We start from the raw sequence: 12,908 nt of genomic DNA on the forward strand, positions 1-12,908 counted from the left end.
GCTATAAAGACTAACGGATAGTTCGTGTATAAGAAGATATAACAAACTTAAAACCAATAAGGAGGCATTGCACACAGTCCATTTTCAGAGCTGAAAATATGTACATTTTCAGTTCATTTCTCTTTTTCCCATTCTTTCCTCCTAATGAAATTAGTATTTTGAAACATACAAATCTTTAAACCTACATGAACAAAATAGCTTCTATATTTAAGTATTCCAAATAGCAGTTTCTTTTAATTAGGAATGCTCAAAAATCACTATTATTTCCAAAATTGTAACACGGAAAAATCTGATACTGACCAAGAAGCAGCATAAAAATCCTGTCTTTTTTTTTTCCCCTATTTTATTTGCCTTGCTTAAATTAAGGGGGGGGGGGGGAGAAAAGGAGGGTTGGGATAGAGTGATATTAATTTTCAAATATAACATTTGCATTCTTCCATGGTCACATTCCTGTCGGTTATTTAACATTGTAACTGCAAAATTAAAAGTTCACATCATGTCTGAAATACCGTATTCAAGAGTATATATGGAAATTATTTCTCTTTCAACTGTTGACTGCAATAGTTTCGAAGCTTTTTGTTCTCCACACATTCAGAGCAGTCTCGCTTCTTGTTGTATTTCAGATGCAAAAAAGGCAAAAAAAGAAACAGAATTATTTTAGACTCTAACCTGAAATGCTACAACCTCTGGCCTGCCCTTCAGCCCTTCCACTGCAAAGGTCTCTAGGTGCAGTTTGGGTAGCTGCAGGGTGAAGTCATTCCTGGTTGCCGCAGTCCGTGACAGCAAGGTCTGATCTCTGACCTAAAGGGAAAAAAACAGCATCAATGGTAATTCCCCTTCAGACACATTAACTGGGATGAACTGGGTCCCCTTGAGCCCACTGAGTGGACTTGCATTGATCGCTGGACCTGAAATCCATGAATAAATTTAGGACTAATTGATTTTTCGTTGCAAATAAATCTCTAATTCAGAGTGCTGGGAGAGAATGTTAAGAAGAAAAAGCATCTTCCCCTGGTCTGAAACGAGAAGGAAGAAGAGACACTAAGGGCTCACAAGCCCACCTGGTATATACATTTCACAGATCCGTCCCCTGTAAAAACCTTGTGAGAAAAGAAATAGTAATTGTACTTCTGACTCAAACAAACATCAGCTATGAAACGGAAAAGTTCATGTGATCTTACAAACAAGAAGCTGGCATGCGAGTTCTGTCTACCATAGGGAGATTGTATCAGTCCTCAACAATAAGGTTCATTTAATATCAATTCAGTTAAACACCAGATTAAAATGAATAATCCTCAAACAAAGCAAAATAAACCAACCTGTAGCTCTGCAATTAACAGAAGGAGGAAAAAAAAAACCAAAAAAAAACCAAAAACAACCTACACAAAACCCAAACCCCTGCTACTAGATTTCTTATTCTGGACTCGCTATAAGAAATAATGCACTAATTGGCATTAATCGACTTTTATACAGTTTCTAACCATGCCAATTTGGAGTGGGAAATGCTACAATTTGCACAAAATTCAGACAGTTTGATATTTCGTTAGTTTTGCAGGCAGTCTGAAAGGAAAGGCTAAAACACCCCCCACCACCACCACCCCCTCCCAGCAGTGCCTCCGCGCGGCCAGCGACGCAGCGGAAGGCCGTTGGTGTCGCAGTGCCACCTGCTGACTACGCCGGAAACTGGGTTTAATTCACACACTCGCGTGCCGTCAGCGTGGCGCAAACGCGTCGGTAGAAAAACACTCAGCAATGTGAAGTGATTAACGCTTTTGTCTTTAAACACAACCAGACTTACTAGTGTTGCACACGAGACGAATACTGTTATCATGATTTAAAACGCAAAATTTTTCCGCGTATTACAACATGTAATTAGTCTGTCAGCAGGGATGTGGAATTATACGTATTTAACACGTAACTTACAAGGACACATCACTTACATTCATACACCATACGCTGCCACACACCTATTTTTCATTCTATTTAATACAAAAATGATCATGTCCACCTCCAGGAGATCCCAGTAGTCAGATTAGATTCTAATGCAGATGGATAGACACACATACAAATATATGTTAGTACAAATGAATAGATGAAATACATTCATTTGGCATAGACTGTATCTGTTGAGTAGCAATGGCTAGTACTGCAAAAACAATTTACAGTCTTTAACAACAATACACAGTCTGATACTAAAACATATACTAAATATATACTAAATATGTATAAATCAATAGATATACCATTTACAAAATACAATTTAAAATAAATTTCATTTTTTTCTTAGAGCCTCCCTTGCCCAAAAGAACTCAGTAAACATGAAATAAAACATATGTCCATTCATTTTAAAGCCCAGATTACTTTTTTGTAACCACTTACAAAATTATATTTTTGTAAAATGATGATTATGAGTGAATGTATTTCAAATAATAATAATAATCTTTCTAACTGAAAGAAGTATGCATGTGTAAATCTGCTGATACAAAGAAGAAAAGATTTTATTTTATTCGTTGCTCTGTTCTGTGGGAATAGGGAGCCCTACATTTCCCAAGTTGACCTAAAGAATTCCTGTCAATACCTGTGGCTGCCAAACATATGCACTATGATGCAATTTTTATAACAGGAAAGGTCCTCTACACATTTTTTGCACACATAGTGCACTAGGTTCAGGATATACAGTCCTGTGGAACAAACATACTCTCTAGAGTGTTCTGTTAGCATGTGTAATTCCAGTCAGATGTTAACCTTGCTGAATATAACAAAATGCATTACTTTAAATACACATACACACACACACGCACACACACATACATACACTTGATTTACATTTTTACAGCTTATATATCCCAACTTTTCAGTGTCTTTGCTGCCAGTATGCACACAGATAAAAGAAAACATTAATGTGGATTAAGGTACTAAGAATTTATCAACATCAAACCACCAGTGTTTTGCCTTCTACCCTTCTGAACCATAGTCAATAGATCTAAATATTTTACTGCACCCTGGCCAATTCATTGTTTGATGTTTAAAAACTCACCCAGAATCAAAGAAAATTTATTAAATTTCAGCCCCCAAATGAGATACTATTAGCTTTGAAAGTCAAGTTTAACTGCGATATTGATGATTCTCTTTTTTCTGTGACAAAATTCACAAGGGAAATCCCTATGTCAAAGTACAAAAGCAGATTGCTAATACTAGGGGGAAAAAAACAATGTATAAGCAATGTAGGTATAATACACACACAATACAGACAGTGGAAGTCCTTTTAACCCTATTAGTTTCAAATTCTCCATTTCAGTATTGGGGCCTGACACACACTGCACAATGAAATACAAAAGCCATTTTTTAAAATGGCTGAATTGTGGTAAACATATGCCATTAATACCACTGCACCCAAAAAGTACATATTAGCTCCTTAAAAAGTATGATATTTGATATGAAGATTCACAACTGTAAAAACAACCCCAAACCTTTTTGTGTTTGTAAACATTTAGATCGTGAAGAGTGAATCTCATTACCAACATGCACACTGAGAGACGGAAAAAGAAGCTAGAGTGTTGCTTTGAAAAATAGTCATAAGGGTTCAGGAAAAATTATAAGAACAAAAGACTGGGTGTATACTGTACAAATATCATTACATTGTTTCACGAAAAGTGAAAACAGTCTTTAATTTGGCTGCCTGTTCAAGGAATGGAAAGCTATAATGGCCATGCCTGCAGGGAATCACACTGGGTAGGCCATACCTATATGAAACCTTAGTTAAGAACCAATTTCATCTTTTCCTGGCTATTTGCATTTTGAGATCCAGAACGATAATGGCAGGAGTTGGGAGACTATGATTATTTCCTCATTCTTTAAGGAAGTAAGCACAGTACTCACATACACACTTACCTTACAGAACTATCAGGCAAAGGTAAAACTGGTAATTTTATTAAAAAAAAAACCTTTTTTTTGCTTAGTAGCTTGACAGGGAGGAAAACCATCCTATGCAGTTAAGCTTTACGATGCAAGTTTCAGAATTTTTTTGTATTTAACAACCATTTTTTGTTTTCTCCACATGAAATCTAAAGCAAGACTACTTTACCTGAGAGGTCTCCTTAGGCTAGAGACTTAATGTTATAATCTAAGAAACCTAACCAGCTAATCAGGCTTATTGCAATGATTAAAAATGTCTAAAACCAGTTCCACTTGCCTATACTCAAAAATTAATAGAGAGAAAAAATATGTAAATGTATCTATATCCAATCCTAGTGAAGATTTTGGCTATTTCCAATTTTGGTAAACATAATTTTGGCTGAGACCATGAAAAGTTGCAGGAGTGATTTTACATGGAGCATAGTAAGTACTGCGACAGTGGGCTGCTAAGAATGATCATTAGATTTTTCAGTTTAGCCTTACATAAATACTGTCTGAACATAGGCAAAATCACAAACAGATCTACACAACTCTACTACAATACTCAAAACATTTTAAAACAAAAGAGTATAGTGACTTACAACAGTGTTTAACTTTTTAATTAATTAAGAGAGCAACACAGAAGACAACACTATAGCCACTCAATTTAAAATCAATGAAGTACTGATGAATTCAGATCAAAGCTGAAACGGAATAATAAACTGAAGTTACGTTATTGACTAAACCAAGGTGTAGAATTTGATGGGCTAATTCTACATGTCCAAAAATGATACTAAAAATTCTCTGCTGATCAGAGATAATGATAATTTTGTATACAGTCCTCTTCTGTGCTCACTTCTTTGTTTACCCTCTGCACAGTGTGAGCTGGTATGTCCAGTTATGCCAATAGAGACATGGTACTGAATGCTAGCAAGTTGTAAATGGTATTAAGATGTGCTTACCCCTCCCTAATGTCTCTGCCCGGTTACCGTCTGACTGGTACAACAAACCTGAGATTTTAGTTCCTTATTTTGGGCCTAATGCAATGCTTTCTTATGATGAAAAGAAAATAAGATTATTTATGGGTATAAACTTCACTATGTAAGCTATACAGGAGAACCTTTTATAAGCTCAAAGTTCACCAATTCTACATAAAAAGCAGTACCTAGAAAGCAGAAGACTTTGGGCTTACTTTAGTTTCATTTCCTACTGCTATTTTAAATCGCATATCATCTGCAATTTAAGCAATGGAACAAAAACTACAGTGATGCAGTGATTTGGTGATAAGTGAATGGAAAACAATGATTTAGTCTGCTTAACTTTAAGATGACCATATTGCTGAGATAACAGAAGCTACAAATGTTATCCAAATCATTCTAAAAGAGTGCAAGCAAAATGGTTTCTACCATACCATTTTGTGTTCTGCATGTGACATGTAATTCACAAAAATGTTTTTAGAATTTTTTAAAATAGGAGGCAGTTTGAATGCAAACCACATCTTAGTCTTAACCACGGTCTTGTAAATATGTAGCTGATTTAGCTGCATAATGTCCGTATCTCCAGGGCAGCATGTAGAATGGAGGCCATATTGCACAAATCAAGGACATGCACATCTATTGAACATGGCCTTTTGCCTTCTTCGATGAGAAGCACGTTAACAGAAATAAGTTATATAGTAATTCATTTGAATGGGCAAGTCTTTGTTACAGTGGCACAAACGATCATGGAACTAAGGAGAATAATAAAAAAGTAAATAAATTGGTGAACAGAATTAAACCCTCATGAACACTTCCTAATTTTTTAATGTTTAGTTATGAATTGTTGATGTTCTCTTACTCTATACTAAAAAATACAAGTGAATATACATGACGGAAGTTGCACCAACAATAGTACCGAATAATGTTGATAACACTAGTTCTTCAAGTAAGTTGCCAATACAGATGACCTTTCTAAGGATATATCCATATACTGTCATTCCTGAGTATGGGCTCTCTAGAAAACCGTGATCACACCTGAAGTATTAGCCTTTAAGGGAATACAGACCCCAAAAGATTTGCTGAAGGATTTGGCACATGCAACATCCAAAGAAGTATATACCACAGTACCCTGTCAGATCCAAGAGACAATCTGTTAATATCAGTTGCTCATAAGCACCAGAGTCTGAGTCTGCCCTGAAAATAAGAAAATCACTCAAAGTGTAGAGTCATCTTTTTGAATGAGGGCCTATATAATCAGAGACACAATATTTTCCATCAGAACGTTTCAGGAATCAAGGATCACTTCAGAAGTAGAGAGGCTGCCTGCGACAAGATTGCATTGCTTAAACTGAAGGCACTTTAAATCAAACATCTGAAAACTGGAACAATATAGCCACAAGCAGGGAGCAAAACCGGTGAGGAATACCGTTGGAAACCAAACCAGTCAATTGAACTGCAAAAAAAACCCTCAAACTCTTCCCCCCCCCCCCCCAAGAAGGCCAAACCAAACTACACCAAATCACAACATATCTTTCTTAGATGAAATAGTGCCTCATAGGAGGGAAAGGGAAAAAGAGCTACATGGTACAGTTGAATGGATACTTGTTACGTGGCCATCACAGTTAGGTTTGAGTACTAATTAAAGGTCAGCACATCACTGCATACTCTTTCATCAAAAGAAGGAATACATCCTCAAACCCAAGGGTCTGAATTCTGTTGATAGCGGAGGTTTTAAACAGCATTTGCACATACCCTGCTGTAGGTAGCCATACATGAATGTAATTATGTATACCAAATATTTCACCTAATTGAAAATCTACTAAAAATTTCTCTATTAGCGTACAGATTTAGTGACTATCCTTTTTGATTACTGCCATCCAAATCTGTATTTAATTACAATACAAGCCATTTCACAGGTGTTTTTTTAAAAGAACATTAATTACTGCATAGCAGCATTTGTGTAAGGAAACGTATCTCATAAAACTGATGCTTTGGGTAGGCTTTTTTTTTTCTTTAAAGACTAGTCAAGATTCTGGAAATTAATTTTCAGAGTAGCATACCATCCCAGGCTTACCTATAAGTTTAATTCAAGCTTGCTCCTATTACTACACACACACACTACATGGTCTGTTGAATAAGATTTTAATTTGATCCAGAGTTGTTTTTTGCGAACATTGACCACTGCACCTAAGCTTCGCTATAGATGCAGGATGTGCACTATAATACATCCCCTATGAATGGATTTCAGTGACCTTGGGCTGAAAATGAACCTGTGTCTGGAGAAAATAACAGTTAACGTATTCAGTAATTCCACAATTCTCCAAACAAGGATTTTTCCTTACTGAAGGCAAACTACACAAAAGTATTCAGCCTTTAAAAAAAAAACAAAAACAAAAACAAAAAACCAAAACCAAATAAACAAATAAACAAACAAACAAAAGACAAAGAAGACAAATCCACCCTGAAATTAGTTATTTAGATATGTCTAAACTGAAAACAGTTAAGCACATGGATATGACATTCGGCAATGTCTTATCTTTAGTTTGTCAAGGTTTTTAAATCCCTCTTGAGCTGGAGTACCATTTTTAGCTTGGCTAGGTCAGAATGACACTGAACAATATGAGTGATGACACACTAGACAGCTATATGGACAGAGTTGTCATCAGCAAGCCAGCTGTGCTAACACCTGTATGTCCTGCACAACTGATCTTTAGGAACAAGGATCAAGAAAGTCAGATTACTAGGGGGGGAAACAAAAGTCATTCATAAAACATTGAAATGAAGAGGTGCTAATTTGAGGTGGAGGAGGTGAAAAAGTAATCTTTTTACTGCATTTTTTTCTTATCTCAGAGAAATAATAGCTTGTTTGCTACTATAAACTTCTTACAGCAGTCATGTAGAATTTTAACATTCTAAGTGGGTTTTCTTTGTGATTTTATTGCATGCACACATACACACTGTTTCAAGAGGCTTGTGATAGGGCTGGTTTAGAACAACCAAGGACCGCAGCAATTAATAGACCCTGGGCACACACACACAAGCAGGCTTCACTCTGTTAATGTGCCTAAATGCACAGAAGAACCAGCTCTGGGAGTGACATTAGGCTACGGAAAAATTTTCAAGTTGAGGTCTCTAAAACAAGAGCTTTTAAATCATTATGGAGATAACTAAATAATATGATAGACTGTAGATCCCAGTTAACTCAGAGAAATGCAGCTGATCAGAAAACCTAAAAGTATCAGGTATCACATCTATTGAAGTCTGATTGTGGCAGCTAACTTAAGCATCATACCTGTTCTGTTTTTTCAAGGTCTGATCCGTTTGTGGTCTTCTTGCTGAAACTAACAATGAGTGCCACTTACACTGAGTGTTTTTACTGATGTAGTCACTTGTACATGGGCTTAAACCTATTGTAAACTAATTTCTTACAGGCCGTAAAACAACCATCATAAGGAAATGCATTTTATTGCTATGGACCACATCAGAAATAGCAATCTAATGCTACAACATTACTAATTCTGAAGACTTCAATGGTGTCACCCCATCTCCAACTGTCTCTTTGTTCTGTATTAAAAACATCATTAAATTGGATAAAGAAAGATAATTTTGTCTTTGTATTTTACAAGTATATAACAGGATGGATTGTACAGTGTTCAGATTTTTTTCAACTGATAGAACTGTGGGGCTCAAATCTCACGTATAGCCAGTTTAGGGACATTTCAGAGAAGACAACAGGGGTAGAAGGGGAGCAGCAGTGAGGCAATGAAACACAATGGTGGAAGGATTTCAAGGCACGACCGCTCACGGTTCTGCGTGGAAGCTGTTCTGCCAGCTGGAGCAGGAACCTCTCAGTCAGCAGAAATGAAGTACATTACAGAAGTGGATGAAGAAGAATTTTTCTGACCAAGTGCCAAAAGGAAAGGAGCGCACTGGATAGGTGGTTTGATCCCTGAACTGTCCCAAAATGTCAGAATGGGTGGGTTGCTAAGCGATATTGGAAAAAAGATTGGGGGGGGGAGGTTTTTTTGTGTCTTTTTACTGACTCATTATCACAGCTCATCAGCCCCACAGGGCAGTGGGTAACAGTCTAAGCTTGTGAAGACATGGTATTTTATTAACCTGTTAAAATGGCCAAATCCTAAGCAGCTGGGTCTGGGACAGGCTGAAAAACTCTGCCAGCCCATAAAGCTTGTCAAGACTTTAATAGTTAAGAGTACAAGAGGAAACAGAAACAATTTTCTGTCTCTGTACAGGCTGACTCACTGGGATGACTTCCCATGGCGGTGTTTTGCACAGGCAGAGTTTAGAGAACGGAGATTTAGGGAGGCTGAAGAAGAGGCAGTTACAGCACTGTACCAGGTGTGGGTGCCCAGGCGCTGGCAGCAGGGGCTGCAGGGCGGCCTATGTGAGGGGAGGCCGGGGCTGCCCGGGGCTAGACACAGCCGGTGCAGGCCAGCTCCACCAACCCACCGCAGGGCACCGCTGAGCCCCGCAGCCAAGCTGGTGGCCCCTCTGCGAAAATGTGTTTAAGAAAGAGCAAAAACCACCACACAGGCAGAGGAGGAGGGAAGAAAAAGAGGGAGAAACAGCCCTGCCAACACCGAAGTCAGAGAAGCAGCAGGGTGGGGGGGAAGTGCTTGAGGCACTGGATCAGGTATTTCCCTGCAGCCCATGGAGAGGACCATGCTGGAGCACATGTCCACATTGTAGCCCATGGAGGACCCCAGGCTGGAGCAGGTGGATAGTTCCTGAAGGAACTGAAATCCATGGAAAGCCCATGCTGGAGCAGGTATTCCTGAAGGACTACGGCCCATGTGGAGAACGCACACTGGAGCAGGGAAACAGCGTGAGGAGGAAGGAGCGGCAGAGAAGAGTTGTTATGGACGGACTGCAATCCCCTGCCCGTCATCCCCCCATGGGCAGAGGAGTCAGGAGTGAAGTTGAGCCTAAAAGGCAGGAGGATGCTAATTTTTTTGTCTTGGATTCTCACTATTCAAATCTATTTTAATAAATAAATTAGAATAATTTTCCCCATGTCAACTGTGTTGTACCAGTGACAGTAACTAGTACACAATCTCCCCGTCTATATGTCAACACACAAGCTTTCTTGTCCTGTTTTGTCCCCCTTTCCTGTTGAGGGGGACTGAGAAAGGAAGGCTGACGAATTTTGCAGCAATAGTGTAAAATTATTTCTTCCACTGATGGGACTACCATAACTAGTAAGTCATTAACTACACACGTTAAAGAATCTAGTTGTGGAAAATGAACAGATCTAATATCTCTTACTCTGCTTATGCAAACATGACAGTAAGATGTACAGAAGAAATTAATAATGAAATACAGTTTATCAACAAGTATAACAAGGGTATTTTATAACACAACTTCTCAAAATATTTTTGAGATGAAAGTGTTTCAAAAAATCATTTCTTTTTCATACATAAAAAAAGGACTGCAGATGGGTTTTAAAATAAGACACTTACTTAAATGCTTTTTCTCTTGATGAGAAGACTTTTTAAGAAAACTCTTTATGTCTGAACTTCAAGCAGATGGAATTTCTTCTAAGAACTCTTCCAGTAAAAAATAATTTATTTCTGTTACCATGTTGCATTTTACATTGAGCTTTTTTTTTTTTTTCTTTGTAAAGTAATTGGTCAAGTCATGGACACAAGTTCCGTAAGTAGCCAATGCTTAAACCTGTTCTACTTTGCTAGGTTTTTCAGTTTAAGGCTATCTAATGGATTCCAGGGAAGAAAAAAAATATATATCTGTTTTTCAAACCTAGATTTTAAAAAATTCAGCTGTTACCTTTTGGTCATTTTTAATATTATGACAATAAAACTGAACCAAAACAAAATCTTCTTGAGGTCCTTTGTTTGCCCATGGTGGTGCTTTTTTTTTAAATTCGGTAAAACATTCACTTTGCACTTTGATATTTGTCTTCAATATTTAGATGGTATAAAACCAAGAAAGATCTCTTATTCTAATGGTATCAGGAACTCTTGTGCAAATAATCCAGTGCCAGGAGTCAGATGAAGATAGCTAACATGACAAGACCCAGGATAAGACAAAAAATAACCTTCTAAAGAGTATCTTGCAGGTTATGAAGGGTATGGAACTAGCTGCTAAAAGTATTTTCTCTCTTAGCATAGCACATGCTCAAGTTCTTCAACTTATGCTTCATAAATATTCATGATGATTTAAAAAGGTGGCTCTGAAATGGTCTTAAAAGAATCAGTCTGGGCACAAGCATGCCCAAGCACTTATTGACGAAGCCAAATGTATGATATTAGATTTTCCATCCGGTCACCAGGGGGCAGTTAATGATGTAAATGATCCCTTGTCTAGAGCTGTATTAGAAGCACGCACAGGGATTGCCTCCCTCAGCTCTGCTTCTTCTTGCTTTGTTTGCTGAATGTGACACCCAAGTATACCCAAAGGCAGATGATCTAGTACCTACATTGCTGCCTTCTGGAATTCTTGTAGTGATAGACTACAGAAAAGGATGAGGTCATTTTAATGGGTATCAGTATAGTGTCTTATCCTGAGTCGAACTAAGATTATTAAGGATGTCTGTAAAATCCCTCTGAGCAATATAGGCAAAAATTTAGCATTATGCATTGATAACACAGATCCTGCAAGTGATGCAGTGGAATTTTGTGGATATTTGCTCATGAATACATCAACGTAGAAATACCACAATGTTCAGTTTCAAACTCCCATAAATATACCTGCAGCTAATAATAATACTACTTGTTCAACTCCAGATGATTCTGAACTTTATCCATTTTCTTTTGATTCCTTTTTTGAAAAAAAAAAGTAGTTCCCAGAATTTCTATGGGGGAAAAGACAGGCTTGTAGTTCCTTTACTAGTATTGCATCTACTTCATCATGTTCTGATTTTTTACTGTGTGAGAAAACCTTTAAGAACAACAGTGTAAACTTGATAGTTTACGCATAAGCCATGTTCATTAACGTTAGATAATTAGCTACCATTATGATATAAGGTTTACATTTCAGATACTTCCCAAAGATCAATAATTTCCCTTTGTTCTTCTAGAAGAAATGATATGTCAAATTATGAATGATTTACAATCAATTCTTTTTAGTTCCTGCTGAATGAAGCATCCTGACATTTCTAATTTTTATGTTTTCCTCATTCTTTACGTTGACAAACCAGAAAGGATACATTACTCTGCTACTCAATAATAAGCTATTTGAGCCTAACAACTATGTATATCAAGAATTAAGAAGCAAATGTGGTAACTAAAATTCTCAAAGAAAGACGCCATTTTCTCAATCCGCTCACCACATCCGGAAAATCAGTACTAAGCACGTGACCTTCCCTATAACCTTTCTCCAAACATTTCAGTCCTTGTGCATATACAGCACTGCTTTCTAAATCAAAATGTAAACTTGCAATCCAGAACAATAAATTCTCAAGGCCAAGGACATTACACGTACATGTTACCGTAAAAACACAGCACTTTCTGCATTACATAGGCTTCCCAAGCTTCAAAGAAGCCAGTATGAAGAAGATGGGGACACAAACGAAGACTTTACCTACCAGCACAGTTTAGGTACTGTCACTTTTTGTGAACATTAAAGGAAAGACAAACTTGAAAAAGGTATCTGAAATTTAAATTAACAGCAGTTTTGGTGGACTAAAGAAGCAACTAAAACAAGGAACAGATTCCCATGTTGCTGGGAATTCAAGATGTGATAAGGGAAATGAACACTCCAAGATAATAAAAACACTTCTTTTGCTTTGTGTTGCTCTGGACTAAAAACAGCTACAAAACAATCAGCCACTAGAGCTACAGTTAAAAACAGTCCTTTCTCCCAAATAATTAATATAGACAGCTTTGTTGGACCTTCAAAGAGTACTATACCAGGGCAAAATAGTATAAGTCAAAGAGACAACTTTAGATTATTACTCAATTTAAAAAAAGTTTTAAAAAAATATCATTAAACTTTTTGATTACAGGTTCATACTTACTGTCTTTTCCTTATTTTATTTATCATGTATCAAAGATTAAA

At 37.2% G+C, this 12,908-nt stretch overlaps 1 protein-coding gene across 4 annotated transcripts in view; it reads right to left on the reverse strand.

Annotated features, from left to right (window-relative positions):
- The window catches only part of CCDC171 (coiled-coil domain containing 171), a 168,759-nt gene that overhangs the window by 51,739 nt on the left and 104,112 nt on the right, over positions 1–12,908 (reverse strand). For all 4 annotated transcript variants that reach the window (XM_087742166.1, XM_087742164.1, XM_087742162.1 and 1 more), the window contains one exon: positions 670–801. In XM_087742166.1, coding sequence (XP_087598292.1) covers positions 670–801 — 132 coding nt within the window. The remainder of the gene's footprint in view (positions 1–669; positions 802–12,908) is intronic.

This window comes from Nipponia nippon, unplaced genomic scaffold (genome assembly GCF_047370975.1).
Source record: "Nipponia nippon isolate SJK-2023a ecotype South Korea unplaced genomic scaffold, ASM4737097v1 scaffold_8, whole genome shotgun sequence".
NCBI classification, from domain to species: domain Eukaryota; kingdom Metazoa; phylum Chordata; class Aves; order Pelecaniformes; family Threskiornithidae; genus Nipponia; species Nipponia nippon.